The 20071-nt window shown below is 44.5% G+C and overlaps 1 protein-coding gene and 1 long non-coding RNA gene across 2 annotated transcripts; both read left to right on the top strand.

Moving 5' to 3' along the window:
* The first annotated feature begins 384 nt into the window (after positions 1–384).
* LOC112882122 lies at positions 385–3378 on the top strand. The gene is made up of 2 exons (XR_003226612.1): positions 385–907; positions 2017–3378. It is a non-coding gene; the product is annotated as an uncharacterized LOC112882122 (long non-coding RNA).
* Positions 3379–5685: 2307 nt separating this feature from the next.
* LOC112879500 (L10-interacting MYB domain-containing protein-like) lies at positions 5686–6629 on the top strand. The gene is made up of 3 exons (XM_025943763.1): positions 5686–5906; positions 5988–5997; positions 6072–6629. The coding sequence occupies exons 1-3, from the start codon at positions 5686–5688 to the stop codon at positions 6627–6629; spliced, it is 789 nt and encodes a 262-aa protein (XP_025799548.1).
* Positions 6630–20071: the final 13442 nt, after the last annotated feature.

Below are 20071 nucleotides of genomic sequence, written 5' to 3'. Positions count from 1 at the left end.
TAGATCTAAGCGCATAACAAATATATACCTATAAAACCAAAACACCAATAAATAATTTGTAACGGCATATTAAAAATAAAGGGATCGCAGTACATTTCACTAGGTCGATTTAAAGATATTCATCCCACATATTCCAGCGTGCAAAATCATGACACAAGATTTGCACCAATATCCATGTTTGCCAAAAGAAAGAGTGAAAAGAGCTTGTAGCGCCTAGAGAAGTTTCAGATTCAGTTGTGCCTCGAGTTCAATATCTCGACTGATCGTGAACTTCCTCATCTTTTTCATTTTGATAATAATGATCATGAATTTGCTTATGACAAATCGTTGCAATCGCTGACGGAAGAAGATGGCACCGGATTTCCTGGGCCAGCGACAGCACTACCAGTACATGCTGCTGTACATGTACTGCCGGAGCTCGAGGGGATGGGTCCCACCGGAGGCAAGTCTGCAGTACAAGCTGTACTCGCTCCCCACTGCCCAACGGCTGCAGTACGTACTGCGCTTCAGCTGCAGGAAGCCAGCCACGAGCGCGCGCGCGAGGAAGTACAAGAGGCGCGCCCGATAATCTCTGCCAGTACGATCGCCAGCCATCGAGATCGATAGCGTGCTGTCCGCCCGCCATTACTCTCCCCCGTGCCGCCCTTGGATCGCCTGACGGCCTGAGCTCCGACGATGGAGCTTGGGAAAAGAATAAGGAAACGCAAGGGAGCTCCTGCAGGGGCGAGCTGCGAACACATGCGAGGATTACCGGGCCGTGGTCGCCGCCTCGCCGGTAGGGCATGCATGTGTTCTCAGGTCGCCCCCGCCGGGCCCTCCTCGCTGCCGCCGACGGCTGGGATGGACGGAGGCCTACGACGGCGACGGCGAGCCACCAGGATTCTGCCGCGGATAATCAAAAGGGGAGGTGCGTCCGTGTGTAGTATTTACAAAGTAGTAGTAGTTACTCTTCACTGTTACCGTACCGTGCTCGATCTGGTCGGATTTGGGGATCCGCCCGGCCGCGTCGATCGCATTGAGTGGCTGCCCCCGTCGTTGCCATGGAGCTTCCGTCATCGTCCTGTTAGGGTGTAAGCAGAGGTTTGGGAGAATTGGGGAAGAGAAGAGGAATCGGAGGAGGGTTGGAATCGCGGAGAACAGATTAGTTCAGAGGAAATGCTGCGAGTTGATACATGAGTAGCTCACGCAGGAGCGCACCCTCATCTTAAACACGCGCGGACCCGCAAAACCTACTGGGTCCACCCCGGGCTGAAGACACGAGCATTGGGCCGGGCCTTCCTCTTTCCTCCGCTGCTTGGGCTGGAGACACGTTCAGTGCTCTAGGGCGGGTCGTCTACTTGCAGTACTATATACTGCATACAGAAACATCTTTCGTCCTTCTCGTTCGGGCCAGTTTTGAATCCGGAACTAATCAGCTTTAATCCCAGATCCAACAGCTAGGGGACGGCGGGAAGCTTTACTTCCGGTTAGATCCACCAACCAGGATTAAAAGTCACCCTTTAGTTCCCATTGGTGATTCCAACTATAACTAAACCGGGACTAAAAAGCTAAAATATTTAGTCCCGGATGGTAATACCAACCGGGATCAACCGGGACTAAATCAGGACTAAAAGCTAAAATATTTAGTTCCGGTTGGTGGCTCCAATCCGGACCAAAAGGGTCTTTAGTCCCGGTTGGTGGCTCCAACCCGGACTGAAGGGTCCTTCACAGGTTAGTTTAAAAGTAAGGCATCCCGTTCAAAGTCACATGTGCTGTGTGCATGAGGCAACGGTTCTCAGGTTCCAGTTCTAGGCACGGAGTAAATTTTTTACCTTTCCACGGACCTTTAGTCCCGGGTGTAGGAACTGGACCTAATAATCCGGGTCTAATCGGGGCTAAAGAGGGTTGGGAACTGGGGCTGCTAAGCGATTATGTACTAGTGTGGGCCGGTGACAACAAGTTCACAGCACGTTCTTTTTCCAATTTGACAATTTGAGATGAATAATGATATATTATTCTCTTTTTGTTTTTTAATAGAATGCAGGAGCTCTGCATGATCATTTAAGAAGGAAGAAGAGTGCGTAGCTTACAAGGATGATATTACATAAAACCAAACCGACTCAGACAGAAGAAAACTAAACATCTAACTAACAAAGCTCAGGCCTACCAGGCTACCACAGGCCACAACTCGCATAAGGATCTTCTCTTTGATAAGGCTGAAAACCAGGACAGGTGTGAGCTCCTTATGCTGAAAAATCCTTCTGTTTCTGTCAACCCAGATGTTCCAAGCTGTAACCGTAAGAACCGCCGGCACCGATTTTTGTTGCTTGAAAGTGAACGGGGTTAGTGTTCTTGACCACCAGACCTGAAGATCGTGTTGCAATGGATGTTGGAAACCCAGACCAACCCAATTAGACACCAAGAACCACACCTCTCTTGCAAAACTGCAGTTTAGAATCTCCTGATCACACAAACGGCACGTTGGATCTCAGTCCATTTCCTCGCGAGCAATTTGTCTGCAGTTCAGATCTTTGATTGTAGGAGTAGCCAAATGAAAAGTTTATGCTTACCCTCGGCATGCGCACACCATAGGGATCTTCCATCAAAAGTACCATAGGTACCTTGCAGTCACTGACGGAACTGGGGAGGAGCATGTGGGCAGGCCGAGATAGGAGCAAGAAGGCTCAATAGTCCAGCTACGTAATCGGCTGCCAGCCCCTAGCTACCTAACGTTTCGTTTCTGTTGACATCGGATTTTGGCCAGCAAATCCGATGTAAGAAGTGATGATCGGCTACTAGCATGCACCTGTGACTCAGTCACAGGAAACAAAAAGGACCAAGCCGATGATCTTGTTCGTATTATGATGACCGGAGGCCTGCAGGTATGGCGTACGGAGTTATTACAGATACATGGAGATAAGCGCTGCATGTGTCATGAAGATTATTTGCATGCGTACGTGCATTGAAAACGGACGGTAGGCCGCATGCAAGGTAACTAAAAAGAAAGATGGTGGCCGGGTTAATTAAATAAGAAGAAAGGGGCAAGCCTCAAGAAAAGGCCAGTGCTACGTGCATGCGAAAGGGATCACGGAAGATACATGCAATTATTATTGATTAGTGCGGCTGATTGTTCTTTATATATGCACACATGGGTGGAATAATATTGCGCTCTGCATGGTCTTTTGGAAGGTGGAGACAATGGAGTTGAAAGCTGGCATAGGCAAGGAACTTTCACGGAACGTGACTCTACGAAGAAGGAAGGAAAATTAGAGTTCATCTATCTTAATAATTCCTTTTGTTTAGATATTTAGTATTAGGCAAGTTGGGAACGTTTTCTACTAATTATGTACCCCTAGCCATTGTAATATCTCTCATCAATTAAACAAAATCTTTACTTTATCTTGCATCTACTTTTATCTATCGCCGACTTCGCCAAACCTTCTCAACGAGTTCTTCCGGCCGGCAGTAGGGCTGCATTGACTTCGATCTTCGGCTTGTCTGAAAGTTCCGGGTTGAATAATGTAGATAGGCCCCAGGTTGACGGTGCATCGCTTGTTCCTCTATCTATTTTATTCACAATTTATCGAATATATTACATCTTAGATTTACGGTGTATCGCTTTTATCTAGATCTAGTTTATTCACCAGTTATCGATATTTGCTTTTCTTGCAAGGTTATTTACTTATTCTTGTTAGTTTAGCTTTTATCACCAATTTATCCGGCTTAGATTCTGGTTCTTATCGGCTGTTTATCATACTTTATCAATATTTATCACTGTCGTGCATAGCCGATCTGATCTGAATCTAGGTGTTGTTCGGTAAGTGCTGTCAAGTTCGGTAAGTGCTGTCAAGAAATTAACACGTGCTTAGTCTCGAATCGGCTAAATCTAGCCGATAGTCATTTGCTCTGCCTCGAACTCATAGTTGATAGTGCCAGAAACAACGATTCGGAAATCCAGCTGATACATTTCAGAATTTTACCGTTCTTTATTTCTTATCAACTGTAGGTTAAATTGACTGGCACGTCACAAACCTCAAGTGTTATGACTTGCACTAAAAGCAAAGCAGATCTCTCAGGTTATAGGGCGTGTTTGGCATGACTCTAGAGTTCAACTCCAAAGGGGAGCAGACCAGAGCCAGCCAAACATCTCAACTTCGGAGCAAAATGCTCCCGGAGCCGGTAGTGTATTTTGGATCGGAGCAACGGAGCACCAGGTTTCCAGCTCCAAATTCTCCTATTACGAACGTCGTCGTGGAGTTCCAGTGAATTTACCCGCCATTGCCACTCGTTACAAAGAAAACGTTTCGTTTCTGGTTCTTTTCTTCTCTCCCGAACTCGTCTCTCCCGTCTCTCCCGCTCCCCACAGCTCTCCTGCGCCCCTTCTGCCCTACCGCCGCCGCCCGGGAGGCCACCCGCCGCCGCCCCTCCTCCGGGCCCCCGCCGCGTCCCCCCCCCCCGCATCTCCCCCCCCCGCCGGCCGCATCTCCCCGCCCCCCGCCGCATCGGCCCCCGGCGCCTCCGCCCGCCGCCGCATCCGCCCCCGCCGCGTCTCCCCCCGCCGCATCGCCCCCCGCCGCATCTCCCCCCCCCCGGCCGCATCTCCCCGCCCCCCGCCGCATCAGCCCCCGGCGCCTCCGCCCGCCGCCGCATCCGCCCCCGCCGCGTCTCCCCCCGCCGCATCGCCCCCCGCCGCATCTGCCCCCGCCCGCCGCATCCCCCCCCGCTGCGTGTCCCCCCGCCGCATCTGCCCCCGCTGCATCGCCCCCCGCCGCGTCTCCCCCCGCCGTATCTCCCTCCGCCGGCAAGGTTAGCGCAATTGCAAACGTATTCTGTGGTACCCTTGTGTTATTTCAGATTGCAAGAGCAAACTTTTGCTTATATATATAGCTTGGCATGATTTGTGTATTTTGTCACATGCATTCCCTTTGTTTTTCCTGGTAGAACGAATGGGAATCCTTCATTCTTTGAATGAAAAGTGTTTATTAGCCTAAAAATCTGGAATTATGACACTAATAACATGCATTGGTTACGTTAGCAGTAGGCATTACTCTGTTTTGATGTGCTCCTTTCATGCATTTTGTAACTAAGCAGTGTGCATTTGAACAAGTCATATTATTTTATCTGCAACATGTAGTATAGATCTTATGAAGCCAACAACTATACTACCACTAGTATTTTCTGATGCATGGAACCTATGTTACGTTAGCAGCAGGATTGCAATGTGCAGGCCCTCAAGGGTCAAAATGGCATGTGGCAGCATAAAGTAGTGGTGCTAGCAACCAATAAAACCCAGGTCTTTTTTTGAAGGGAGGAAATCAGTTCAGTTTAAAATATGTTGCTAGTATGGTCATAGAAGAGTACAAGATGTCATCCCAAAGATTCTCATAATTGCCCACTAAACCCAAAGCTTTGGATCCTGCAACTTTTATCTCTCTACCAGCTGCCTGAATGAAATGTTGCTGGGGGTGTGCATGCCTACTCCTATGCCTAGTCACTAGTGGATGAGTGAGTGCTCTTGTCCTTCACTGCACAAACATTCTAAGTTGATTGGTGGTGAATATTATAAAGTGCTGCCTAAGCAATGCAAGTCCACACAAAATGATCTTTAGGGTACTACACACATAATGATCTTTAGCAAGCAATGCAAGTGCACACAGCATATATGCATCCTTAGCTTTCTCTGAATTGATTTCTAAGTTGTTTTAGATGGTTGAAATTGATTGGAATGCTGTGAACACTCGGGAACTTTGCAAATTGTTTGCTGAACAAGTTCGTAGAGGGAATCGTCCCAACACGTATTTGAATTCGGTTGGGTATGCTGAAGTTGAGAAAGGGATGAAAGATAGACTCGGTATTGAGGTGAGCAAGCTGCAAATTAAAAACAAATGGGACAAGCTGAAAGAAGATTTCAAGGCATGGAAAAAATTGTTGTTGAGGCAAACAGGAACAGGTTGGTGTCCTACAAAGGGCACCATCGTTATGGACGACGAATGGTGGAAGAAAGCTAGAGCGGTAAGTGTTGAGCTGTTGCTTACATGTTGCATCTTTGTGTTCATTTCAGGTTGTATTTATGTGGTTTTTGCATCTTTCAGGACATTCCAGGCTGTGGAAAATTCAGGAAACAAGGACTCCAAAATGAAGAGGACCTACAAGTGTGTTTTGGTAGCATCATTAGTATTGGTACAGATCATTGGTCACCGCATATAGCGAGTGCTGAGGAAGGACAAAATGGCACCAATGAAGAAGACACAGCAGAGGATGCAGCTGATATTGGGCAAAATAGCACCAATGAAGGGGGCACACAAGAGGATCCATCTCCTGTCAATGAAAATGGCAAAAGAGCACCAAGGTTTATCCAAGAAAAAGGCAAGAAGCCGAAAACAGGGACTGCATTACTCATTCAAGAGGCAGTGACATCCATGGCTACTTCAGCTAGCTCTTATGCTTCCAAGAAAGAAGGAAAATATTCTATTGATGAAGTGATGGGACACGTTCTTGCTTGTGGTGCCGATTATGAGAGCAATGAATATTTCATTGCATCTGAATTATTTGTGAAAAAGGAACAGAGAGAAATGTTCATGACGTTTCCTTCTAATGAGTTTAGGTTCAGCTGGCTTACTAGGAAGTATATGGGCAAGTATGGAAAGTAGAGATTGTGGGGCTCCTATGTTTTTTCCCTGTTTCATGGTTTGACTTGTGTCATGTGTTTTTTTTCAGATTGTTAAACATGTTTCATGTTTTTTTCAGATTGTTGAACATGTATCCTGTATCATGTATCATGATCTTTTTCGAGATTGTTGTCTATGTGTTCCCTTATCCATTAATTCAGCTTGTGTCACTTAATAATTTCTTATATTTTCAGATGTCAGAAAGTGAGAGTGACAGTTCTAGTGATGATGGTGACCAGTTTCTTGACATTATCACCAAAGGTGCTAAGCTTGCTGAGATCTATTGTGATTTGTATTTGCATAAGGCTCCACCAAGAGTATCAATTCAAACTGGAATTGGATGGTTACAAGAGACCCTGAATACACCAGGAGAGTGTCACAAAATGCTTCGGATGAACACAGAAATATTCATTGATCTTCATGATGTATTGGTTGAGAGGTACGGGCTACAACCATCCAAACATATGAATACTTATGAGATACTTGCAATTTTCCTATTCATTTGTTCCGGTTGTGAGTCCAATTGGAGGTGCCAAAACAAGTTCAAACACTCAGGAGAAACTATTAGTAGAAAATTCCATGAGGTGCTAGATTGTCTGGTGGCGATGGCTGAACAGTACTTGAGACCAACCAATCCTAATTTTCCCACCATCCACAAGAGGATTCGGAATGATAAAAGAGCGTATCCACACTTCAAGGATTGCATTGGTGCACTTGATGGCACTCATATTCGTGTCTCTGTTTCACCTGATGAACAAGTTAGGTACATTGGAAAGACGGGCATTCCAACTCAAAATGTGCTTGCTGTTTGTGATTTTGATATGCGTTTCACCTATGTGGCTGCTGGTCAACCGGGGTCTTACCATGACACAAGTGTATTGTACCATGCATTTGAGGTAGATGAAGATCACTTCCCACATCCTCCAGAAGGGAAGTACTATGTTGTAGATGCGGGCTATCCTAACCGCCCGGGATACTTGGCTCCATACAAAGGTGAAAGATATCATTTGCCCGAGTGGCATAGAGGTATGGAACCTAATAGTCCAAAGGAGAAGTTCAATCGGGTGCACTCGTCTGTTCGTAACATTATTGAGCGGACATTTGGACTATGGAAGATGAAATGGCAAATATTGTACAAGATGCCTAAATATACCATGCACACACAAAAAAAGATTGTTGCTGCCACTATGGTCCTCCACAATTTCATTCGTGAGCACTCAAGTGGTGATGTGGATTTTGCTAACTTTGATCGAGATCCTAACTTCGTGCCTACGATCCCTGATAGGTACAACAAGTATGCAGTGTCACCACATGCCTCTGATGATTCAACAACTGAAGCAAGCTTTCTTACCATGGATGGATTTCGCGATAGAATAGCGACATCTCTTTCTCTAGCTTGGAATTAGAATCTAATGTTTAGTTAGAAGGTTAGATGAAGACAATGGCCTTGTAATATTTTAGTAATTGTGATCAGTACAATGACTCATTTCTCAGTATCGTGGGCGAATATTTCAATTTCCTTTGATGAATTAACGGCAAAAACAATTACATATGCTTCACCATGCTCAACAAACAGGGGTAAGAATGTCTTTCCACACTCAAAAACCTCTTTTCTGGAGCCGTGAACACCAATCTTGCCAAACACCACAAAAACTCCAGAGCAGAGTTGCTCCACCCTGGAGTTCTGGAGCAGAGCAGCTCCGGGACGAAGCAGAGCCCTGCCAAACACGCCCATAGTGTGGTTCGACGTGAAGGTCAACGTTCGATTTTTGCGTCAATAGTTTCCATATGCTTTTTCCGCCTCGTGCTGCCCCGACGCGGCGCCGTGACAGACTGCCGACGCCGCGCCAGGCACCAACGACGGCAAGCAGGCAGCCGCGGCTACCGATAGAGGGAAATGACGACGGCGAGGGCAAGCGAGTCGCAGATATCACGTCAGCCGCTGATGCTGCTAAGCACGTTCCTCCAACTCAAACCAATGTAAGCAAGTCCTATTTTCTTAATCCATGTCCAGGGACTAAGGCTTCAGTTAGAGGGACGGCTTCTGATGCTGTTACATTCATGATGATATTTGATTTTATATTTATTTTGCATGTTATGAAAGAACTTATAGGAATCATGTACATGCTTTGCAAAAAGTTACAACAGTCACAGGATATTGTGAATGCTATGGATGATGTAGCCACCACAAAAAAGATTGATTCAGGAGTTAAGAGACCAAGGTTGGAGCAAGCTTACTAGTGATGTGACATCTTTTTTTTTGAAACAAGGGATTGTTTGTCCAGATATGAAAGATTTATATGCAGATTTCATTAGATCTCGGGCACCTAATGAGTCTACAGTTGAGAATCACTATAGATTTGATATCTTCATTATTGCAATAGATCAGCAAGCACAAGAGCTGAATAGTAGATTCAGTGAACAAGTAACAGAACTTCTCATTTTGTGTACATCTAAGCGGATCCAAGTGATTCATTCAGTTCATTCAACATTGATAAAGTGTGCTCTCTAGCTTCAAAGTTCTATCCTGCTGATTTTTAGAACAAGAGAGATGTCAACTACGTCATTATGAGCTTGATGTACCTACCAATCCAAAGTTTTAAAATTTGACAAGTGTAGCGTATCTTTGTCGTCGACTTGTAGAAACTAAAAAAGTAGATAATTATCATTTGATTCACAGGTATGCTCTTATTTTATTTTATATGATTGATACTTAGTTAATTAACCAAAAAATTATAACATCGAATAGTAATATTTCTTTTTTCATGTGTAGGTTGATTCATCTTGTTCTTACTTTACCAGTTTCAACTGCAACTACAGAGCACACATAAGACTAGGCTACGAAACAAAATGGAAGATGGATTTTTAAGAAATTGCTCGGTACTCTATATTGAGAGAGAGATTGCAATAAAGGTCATGACAGATTCGATTATCGATGCTTTCAATACGGTGAGGAATCGTGCCGTGAAATTTCAATGAATAAGTAAGATATATTGACCACTTTTACAAATTATCTGCTTCTGCTTTTGCGTATTGCAAATGCGTAATTTATTACTATAGTTGGCTAGCTAGTTTATGCTTGCGTGGATAATGAAAAATTGGGATAAATTATCAAATTCTTGAACCACATGTTTGTTTGTCTGGACTCTCTTAATTTTGTCTCTAGTTTCGCCACTGCTTGCAGTTGAATTCTGTAAGCTGACTTCACCGAGTACGAACCATCCACTGTCAGTTCCATGTAGGAGTGATTGCATCAGGGCATCAGGCTGATCAGTGGCAGCAAGCAAACTGCAAACTCCATAAACACGCTTTGCTGCTGTCCTTCTCTGACGGCTGCATTTCGTCGAACACCGCCGCCGCCATGGCTGCTGGCAACCCCCTGCTCTTCTTCTTCCTCCTCTCCCTCGTCGGCTCGTCGCCGCCGCTTCCGCCTCCGCCTTCTCTGACGGCGGCAGCCACCTGCCGTTGACGCTCCTCCCCGCCGACCCCGCTGCCGCCGCCGGATGCCGCGGCTCCGTGGGCGAGTGCCTGGCAGTGACGACGAGCTGGGAGTCATCGGCGGCGGATGAGGCCACATCCAGAGGAGGATTAAAAAATTCGATCTTTAATTGTGCTCTTTGCGCTCTTGAATTTTGCCACAATACTAGTAGCTGATATATGTTCTGTTCTCCTGAAATTGAAGTGATATTGCTCCTATGTTTGCTGTTCTTGTGATGCCAAGAGATTTTTGTTGCTTGTTTTTGTTGAGAAAAGTTGAGCAGGAAGATTGCGCTCCGAGCCATGAACTATTGTTCTTGCTGCTTGAAACGAACACGAGAGGTGGGATTGGCCGCCGCCGATGAGAAGGCGACGAACGGAGATTGGGTGGCGGGCTGGCGGCCGTGCAATCCCACGCCGACCTTCGCCACCTCGCGGAGCAGGGGGGGACATGGTTGCTCACCGTCGCTGGCGCCGGCGGGGAAGGAGGCGCCATCTGGACCGTGATTATTAATTGCGATCTAATTATTTATAAAATACCCTCATATATTTTCATATAGGCTACTAATTTGAATTGCGGTTAATATTCGGGTGGGTCCTTCGTCTCCTCTAGCTATAGCTGGCCAAATGAGCCGCACGGCACGACCCTAAGACCCTATCCAGCACTAGTCGTGCCGTGCCGGCGTGGCGGAGGACGTATTAAATTGAGGTGTGGCGGAGTCCATAGGCATCAGCACTTGATGCATATCTACAACAGTAACATAGTAGAAATGAATAGAGATAGCTTAAGGATTAAGATTAGTGGGCTGTTATGGAGAAAACAAGGTACGGCAGTTGCCATACCTTGCCATGTTGCTCCTCTGCCACTGCCCATCGGCACTATACGCAAAATGATCACTTGATCGTATCAGAATAAACAACTAAGTTTAAATTTTTTGCTCAAACACGCAACAGCATAACACCGAGACATATATTTTTAAAGTTTGAGCTGGTGCAATGGCTGCCTCGTTAAAAATCTATCTATACTATAAAAGTTGAAACAATTAAAATATTTTCTACCAAGATTAGACCCACCGTACCTCTCACGAGAACCCACTTGTCAGGTCAGAAGGTTTGACGAAAGAAATGTAGACCCACATTTTTTATGAAGGAAAATGTTTGCACCAAAATCCTAATTCCTTTTGCACCAAAAAATTTACCATACCCGCCCACTGCCGGAGAATGGCACATCAGTGCCGGTCACAGGGAGATTTAGTGCCGGTCCCTGTGACCGGCACTAAACGGCCGGCACTAACGTGACAGTCGTTAGTGCCGGCTATATTGACCGGCACTAAATGGCGCGTGTTAGTGCCGGTCGGTAATTCCAGCCGGCACTAACGTCCCCGACCCGGCCCGTCTCCTGGCAGCAAAGTTAGTGCCGGCTAGTTTTACTGGCCGGCACTAAATCTTTTTTCTTATTTATCTTTTGTTTTTCATTTTTATACGTATGGCTATGCGTATTTCTACCGTATGCGACTACATAATCGTACTTTTTGCATTGCACAGTAATATTAGGACAACATATTACACTAATATTATATATATATATTCATCATGTATGGAATACTTAGAAGTTTAAAAGTACTTAAAATATTACAAATTATTAAGAACATCAACTATAGTAATTTATCAGGTTCCCCGTCGTCGGATCTTTTTCGGCGACGCTTGTACGGACATCGCCATAAAATTCGCCCTTAGAATTTATGACTTCATCGAGCAGAAATCCGCATATAGCTTCTTGAATTGCCCTAATCCGAGCCATTTCAATGAGTTCTTCTTTCATCCGCCAACGCTGTCACATTTTTCGAAAAAAATATGAGAATAAAAGATAATGAATTAAAATATTGAGCAGATGTGATTGTGCTCACGTACATTGAATGCCTCCACTGTCATTTGCCCTTTTTCACTTGCAAAAGTGTTGATCCACTCGCATACGTAGTATCGACATAAGTTGTTTCCTTGTCCCTGTCTCCAACACTATGGACAAATGTGGGTTAAGATATAGAATTTTTCTGATGTTTATTGCGAATGATATTAGTAGCGAGAGTATATTCATACCGGAAAATCAGTCACCCAACAAAGAGGCTCGATTTCACCTATGGGCAAGCCTATGTGTTTGCGGAGGTAGCGACGCCATGCAGTATTTACCACCTCGATGAGATCTTGGTACTTTGATTTATCTTGCCTTAACGAGTCGTACACCAAGACCTTGTGCTCGTCAATCCGAATACAAAGCAATATCCAATGAAAGATGTGCATATACATACGCATAACCAATTAATGTTGATTAAAATAGTTATTAAATAGTATTATTAATACGAAGGGATTGAAAAAAAGAGGCTAACAAAGAACGACTCACTGATGGTTGTATGGCAAGAGAATGAAGGGACACATGCTACTCTTACGCAACCCCCTGTATATAATATTGACTATTTCTTCAGGGTTTTGCTCTACCATTTTCTCGTGTATAATATCGGGGTCGAAGAACCCGACGTTATGGAAGTTCTTTTTTCGGCAAATTTGAATTTTTGACCTACGGGACACAAGAAAAACGGGGATAAGTCAACACACAAGGCTAAAAATAATGAAATGAGAGACAATACTCACATGCACCATACACTCACGGGGGACTTGTCAAGGGCATCTTGATGGTATAAATCGTAAAGTGCTTCAAACTCGATATATACTTCACCTGCCCCCCGCCAGAAATGCTCATCTTTAATCCGGGCTGGGAACATCTCTAATTCATTAGCTTTAGATTGCACGGCATACCATTTGTGTAACTCGGCCATTCTCGTTGGTAGGAATGGTAGCAACTCTGGCCATATCAAAGGTTCACCAAGTACAAATTTTTTCCTGCCGCGGGCATCCTGTAGGGCCTCCCCAAGCAATTGAGCCCTTGTTAGATCAGTTTGCAATATCATCCCAGCCATGGTCATCGGATCTCTTGATTCATCAGGACATTCTTCACGCGGCACTATCAACGGAGGGATCGATTGTTTGGACTGCTCTCCGAGCTGGGGAACGGTCTTTGCATTGATCCGTCGATTCTTGGGGTTGTTGTAGCACTTTCTGATCTGCCGATCATAATCCGACTCCCTTTCTTTCTCCTTGGTGGGATCTTTAGTAAAGTGTTTAATGAAGTGTGCCTTCGCAACCGGATCTATTTCTGGCTTCTTGTTCGCAGCCTCCCTCAGTAGCTTGCGCTTCAGCAAGAAGGTTTCAAACGATTCTTCTGCCTCTTTCTCTTCTGGAGCCTTCGCTTTCTTCTTTCTTTGCTGCTTATGAGATGGCTGGACCGAAGGTACCGTGTATGCCTTCTGTCGCTGACTCTGATTCTGTTGTGCAGCTGGTGATGATGTCGAAATTGGCTCGCTTTGTGCGGCTGGTGATGGCGGATCCATGCTGGGGTCCCGTGTAGGTGGTGGAGAAGGTGGGCCAACACTAGGATTCCTGTCATCAGGTGGCGTTGGTGATCTTTGCCTTGAGCACCGAGCGGAATCTGTGGCTGCTTGCACCAATCTTATGTCGCGTTTTGGCCACGCAATCCATGTGTGTACGGTATGTTGTAGTTCTGTTTCTTCAGGACCTATAGGGATCGGGAGGTCCAAGTCTTCCCAGCGTTCTTCAGTAATTCCGTCAACAAAGACTCTGGCGAATCCTTCAGGAATTGGCTGGCAATGTATTGTCCTGCCTTCTTCTTGGACTTCCGCATAACCCTCAGCACAAACTTTGAGCTTTTTCCCATAAAGAACCAGATTGGAACATGTCCCTGGTCATCCTTCGGAACAGGTTGGCTACCGGGACCCTTTCCAAATACTACCTTCACATCCTTGATCATCGAGAACACATGCTTTCCATTACGGAACAGAGGCTTACGACGAGTTTTGGGCTCTCCTTTGAAATGCTTCCCTTCGGTTCTTAGGGGGTGATCGGTAGGAAGGAATCGGCGATGGCCCATGTATACACACTTCTTACAGTGTTTCAAATAAATGCTATCGGTTTCATCATAACAGTGGGTGCAGGCCATGTATCCCATGTTCGACTGTCCTGAAAGTTTTGCAAGTGCAGGCCAATCATTGATGCATACAAAAAGCAAAGCTCGGAGGTTGAAAGACTCCTGTTTATACTCATCCCACACATGTACACCTTCTTCTTTCCAGAGCAGTAAGAGATCATCCATCAAGGGTTGCAGGAACACATCAATATCGTTGCCAGGTTCTTTTGGCCCTTCTATAAGTACCGGCATCATGATGAACTTACGCTTCAGTCATAACCAAGGAGGAAGGTTGAACATACATAGGGTCACGGGCCATGTACTATGAGCGCTGCCAAACTCACCGTACGGATTCATTCCATCCGCACTTAGAGCAAATCTTATATTCCTTGGGTCGTTGTCAAATTGAGGATACTCTCGGTTAAGGTTTCTCCACTGGGACCCATCTGCTGGGTGTCTGATCATGTGATCCTCCTTACGGTCTTCTTTGTGCCACCGTATCAACTTAGCGTTGTCCTTATTTTTGAAAAAGCGCTTCAGACGTGGTATTATAGGGAAGTACCACACCAACTTTGCGGGAACTCTCTTCTTTACCGGCTCCCCATCAACATCACCTGGATCATCTCGCCTTATCTTATACCACAATGCGCTACAAACAGGATAAGCTTCCAAGTTCTCGTATTCGCCGCGATACAGGATGCAGTCGTTAAGACATGCGTGAATCTTCTGCACGTCCAATCCAAGAGGGCAAACCATCTTTTTAGCTTCGTATGTTGTTGACGGCAGTTCATTACCCTCAGGAAGCATGTTCTTTACAATCTTTAATAGCTCACCAAATCCCTTATCGGTGACACCATTAGTTGCCTTCCATTTCAGCATCTCTAGCGTGGTACCCAACTTCTTCTGCTCCGGTTTGCAATTAGGGAACAACGGCCTTTTGTGATCCTCCAACATCTTCTCAAACTTTAATGCCTCCTTCACAGTGTCACTGTCTTTCTGTGCATCAAGCAACGCCTGACCTAGCTCGTCAGGTGGCTCCTCTTGTGCAACATTTGCTTCACCCTCGTCCATTGGTTCATCTTGAAAGCCACCTGCTTCATGAACCCATGCCCAATCTGGAAGATTGTTATCACCATCATCATCTTCTTCATTATCTTCCATCATAACTCCAACTTCGCCGTGCTTAGTCCAAAGACTATAGTTACTCATGAAACCATTCAAGGCCAGGTGATTCCATAGAGTTTCTCTTTTCCGGAATTCCTTTTTATTTTCGCAAACACTGCATGGACAACACATTAAACCCTTTGGCGACCTATTTGCCATTGCTGCCTTGAGAAAAGAATCTAAACCCTGAATCCACGCCGAGGTGCTCCGGCTTCCGTGCATCCATTGCCGGTCCATCTGTACAAATTAAAAAAAAATCATGCTCATTATCCTTAAAAACAGGTTACTATGAAGTAATTCAAAAAAAATGTAAATGTAAATCTGCTTTTGTCCGTGGTATTTTCTCCATTCGTTTTGACTTTTTTTTTATAGATTTATAGGTTTTACAATACACCTAGACGTAATATATATATATATATATATATATATATATATATATATATATATGCAGATGCATAGAAAAACTATGAATTTAGAAAAGTCTAAACGACTGATAATTTGAAACGGAACGGAGGGAGTAGATTTGAGAGTGAAACTGTGAGAATCTCTCCAGAGGCATATCCAAGGTTTGGAAATTCTAAAAAAAATCAGACATATACAATAGGAGCTTGCAAAATTTTATGATCAAACTCAATCTCATTTTTGAGATATGAAAATCAGCAGATGGCTACATGAGTAGTGATGAAATAGATACATATTGCTATCTGTCAACTTCATATCCCATGAGGTTGAACTCAATTTTAAAATTTTGCAAGCTTATGTAAGATCACCTATTCTATATGTTTTTGGATATCATTTTCGAAACCTCTAAATATGGTTTTGGGAAGGATTTTGATGATTCTTATGTATTAAGTACATAAATCTCCTTGCATTATGACAATAATATCCATATATATCGTTTTGAGAAAGTTTTGTTTGCAGCCATTTGGATTTATTCAGTGTAGTGACATCTAAGGTTATTGTGCAATTTTTCATAATATATGCCATACCATTGCTTTGATTTGAGTTCGAATTGATTGGGACTTGGGAGCAATATCAACCCAATGAGATATGGCATCATTCCTTTTGTTGGATAGGAAGAAATACATCTAGGATATGTATATTGAGTGGAAATACACCAAATCTTTATCAACTTGCATTCAATAGTAGCCATACAGTTCGAAAAGTTTTACAGTGAATTGCCTCTGTAGTTTTACTCAAGATTTATTTGCAAAGCTTCGAATTATACATACATCGGGATATTTATAATTTGCAGAAATTTTTCTAGAGATTATTATATGGCTTGTGCATTTATTGTGTGCGGGTTGTCTAATAGATCACGACCCCCTTTTTGTACATCTTGCTGTGGTGCATTTGCTTTGTCGGGATTGATTTCAGTTTGTTGGGCTTGTGCATGTAATAACTAGTGGGTGCCCTGATTTGTTTCGTATTGTGGCCATGAACCCCACAACAACAAGTCTATTTGTCATGTTTTCATGAATTAAAGGAAAAGGTATTTCTTCATACTTGATATGAGATGGTATACATGGTTTTGTTTTTTTTTCATAACATTAGTGTTTAGTAGGAACAAGAACTGCAGTGTGATTAAAATTGAGAAATCACCATAGATACTATAAACGTATTGAAATAATAATTAGCTCATTGTCCCTCATCCTTAAAATCTCTAAAATTTTGCATAGTAATATATACACATGCCCCCGTGAAATAATTCAAAAAAATTACTCTAAATGTGTCATAGTCAAACTATCTAGAAAACCTTCTCTAAAAAGTAACAAATCGATTCTATTTTGCTCAAATTAATGAACAAATCGGAAAATGATGCTCATTTTTCGTCAACCTTCAAATCACTATTTTCTTTATCTAGAAAGCATGAAACAAAGAATAAACACCGTGAAAGAAGAGTGGAAGAAGATACTAACCTTTGGTGCACTTGGATGCGTGAAATCCTCACAAATTTGGGGAAAAATAGGCAGCACCTCCCCTGTAACACGCCATGGGAGTGAGAAGAGCTCGGTTGAAGGCTCGGGAAGAAGGAGTGCCAAATGAAATGGAGGGCTGGGTTTGGAGTGGCCGGTAGTATATGGGGCAAGTTAGTGCCGGCTAGTGGCTTTAGCCGGCACTAACTGTGTACGTTTAGTACCGGCTAGAGCCACTAGCCGGCACTAACTTGTAATTGACCAAGTTAGTGCCGGCTAGAAATGCCGACCGGCACTAACGTGCGTTTTGACCGTTGTGCCAGCCGTCTGACAGTTGGGGGGATGGCACGTTAGTGCCGGCTGGTATTTCTAGCCGGCACTAACGTGCCCGCCTTACACTGTTGAGGCACGTTAGTGCCGGCTCGTTTTTGACCGGCATTGACGTGCTGGTACCGATAGACCGTTTTCTAGTAGTGGCCCTTCTACTTTCCATTGTTTCGTACACCACGCGATCATCTTTTTTTGGCAACAATTGTTCCCTTCTCCCCTTGCGCTGATTACCTTACTAATGTTTGTCCAATTACCTTCCTTCTCCCTTTGCGCTGATTACTTTCCTAATGTTTCTCCGTTTAATTTCCTTCTCCCCTTGCAGTGATTACCTTCCAAATATTTCTCTGATTACCTTCTTTCTCCCCTGCGCTGATTACCTTCCTAATATTTCTTCGGTTACCTTTCTTCTCCCTTGCGCTTCCTTTTCCCCTTGCACCGATTACCTTCCTAATATTTCTCCAATTACCTTTCTTCTCCCCTCCAATGTTTGCCCCGACCTCCATCTGTTGGTAGCATCGAATCGGTGTTCCCTGGTTGAGACGTCGCCGTTTTGCCCTCACCGTTGAGTCCGACCGTGCGGCTGGCCGGACGTGGAGAGTACATAAACGGCCGGACTAAAGCTGCCGACGGACTCGAGGTGATGTTCTCCCTCCATTGCCCTCTGGATGATGCTCCTCTTCATGGCTTATTTTGAACGAATCCGCTGCCTGCCCTCCACGCCAAAAACTTGCTAGACAATACCAGCAACGACAGCGGTAAAACATCTTTTTTTTCTTACGCCTCCATTCTATCAAGGTACGACCTCGACATAGATGTGTTTATGATACTTAAGTCAACTATGTGCATGCTTATTTTATTTCATACAACACATGCTAATTTCTGAGATCTTGCGGGTGTTTTTTTCTTCTTCTACGTGCCAGCCAATAGCCACCCCTCGTTACGTAAGTCAGGCCGCTCGTCATCGTCGTGGATGCCACCCTAGACTCCTACAGTACGTCTGCCCAGCGCTCTAGCAGTCAAAGGTATTAGAGTTTCTGCATGTACACTTTCGATCAGTTGCACTACATTGATTATCAAGGGTCCTCTAGATTAGGTCTCATCCTGATCATGTGGACAAAAGGGCTGCTGCGTGATAATGAGCTGGACTTATTCATGATTCTCAAGGTTGGTACATCTACATTTCTGATAGGATCTAGGGAAAGCTCATAAAAGATTTCAAGCATCATACTCTTTTTCACAGCTCATATATCATGATTATATATTAGTACCGGTATATAAAAATAAGTATCTCTATATACTCCATGTATGGTCACGTACTTAAAAAATATACCATCACAGATGGTCTAGTATGATCACATACACCTCGTACGTACCTTTCATTGGGTCAGATCATTACCGGAGAGACCAGATTTGCCGAGGGTGAAAAGGTTTGCCGAGCGCTATATTTCGGGCACTCGGCAAACATATTCTTTGCCGAGTGTCGCTCTCGGCAAAAAAAAACACTCGGCATAAAATATTTTGCCGAGAGCCTAACACTCGGCAAACAGATACCCTAAACCCTAAACCCTAAACGCCGTTATCTTTGCCGAGTGCTTGATTTTTGGCACTCGGCAAAGGGTGTATTTGCCGAGTGTCAGCTGACCGACACTCGGCAAATAAAATATTTTTTTGGCTGGCTGAGAGGTCCTGGCGGACAGTCCGCCAGTACTGGCGGACAGTCCGCCAGGACCTCTCGGGGTCAGCCAGCAGAACTTATCATTTTTCTTCCATCCAACTATCTCTTCGTGGGCCCATCGTGTTATGTCCGTGGGAGGCTGTCCAAAACCCTCTATACCTCTTGGATAAAGCTCCTCTATCTCTCTTCATCCACATAACACAACTAGCTCCTCTCACTCTCTCTTCCTTCCCCACGGACAACACCCCCCATTGCCCCCCATTGTCCGTGGAGCCAAGGATTCGGTTCCTCCGCAAGGTCCACGGCGAAGGAGCCCCTCCACAGGCTGCAAGAACCTTCTCCCCTCGTTTCCAATCCTTTGGAAGCACTTTCATTCATCCTAGGGCAAGAACAAGGTATATGCAATCCTCCATCGATCTCTCTACTCGATGCATATCTTGAGGAATGCTTTTAGCTATTGTTTCCTGCTAGGTAGAGCGTGCTATTCCTTGAAAATCTTGAAGAATGGATAGCTAAATCTTTAGTTCACATGTTCATGTTCATTTCATAACCTAAACCTTTATTCAAGTCGATCTCCCAATCTATCCACTCATTGTTGTTCAAAATTTAAGTCTAGGCTTCCATTATCATCTAGAATGTGCCTACAAAGTTTGAGCCCCATTGGATTAATTCTTGACGTCACATGTTTTCGCGGGAACATTCAAAACCGAGAGGTCCTGGCGGACAGTCCGCCAGTACTGGCGGACTGTCCGCCAGGACCTCTCAGTCTTGATTGTTACTGTATAATCCTTTGTTTGTATCCACCCGTTCTTTCATTACTTCTAAT

The sequence above is a fragment of the Panicum hallii genome, chromosome 2, assembly GCF_002211085.1.
Source record: "Panicum hallii strain FIL2 chromosome 2, PHallii_v3.1, whole genome shotgun sequence".
NCBI lineage: Eukaryota > Viridiplantae > Streptophyta > Magnoliopsida > Poales > Poaceae > Panicum > Panicum hallii.
Note: the sequence above shows the minus strand (reverse complement) of the source record. Positions and strands in the feature narration are given on the sequence as shown.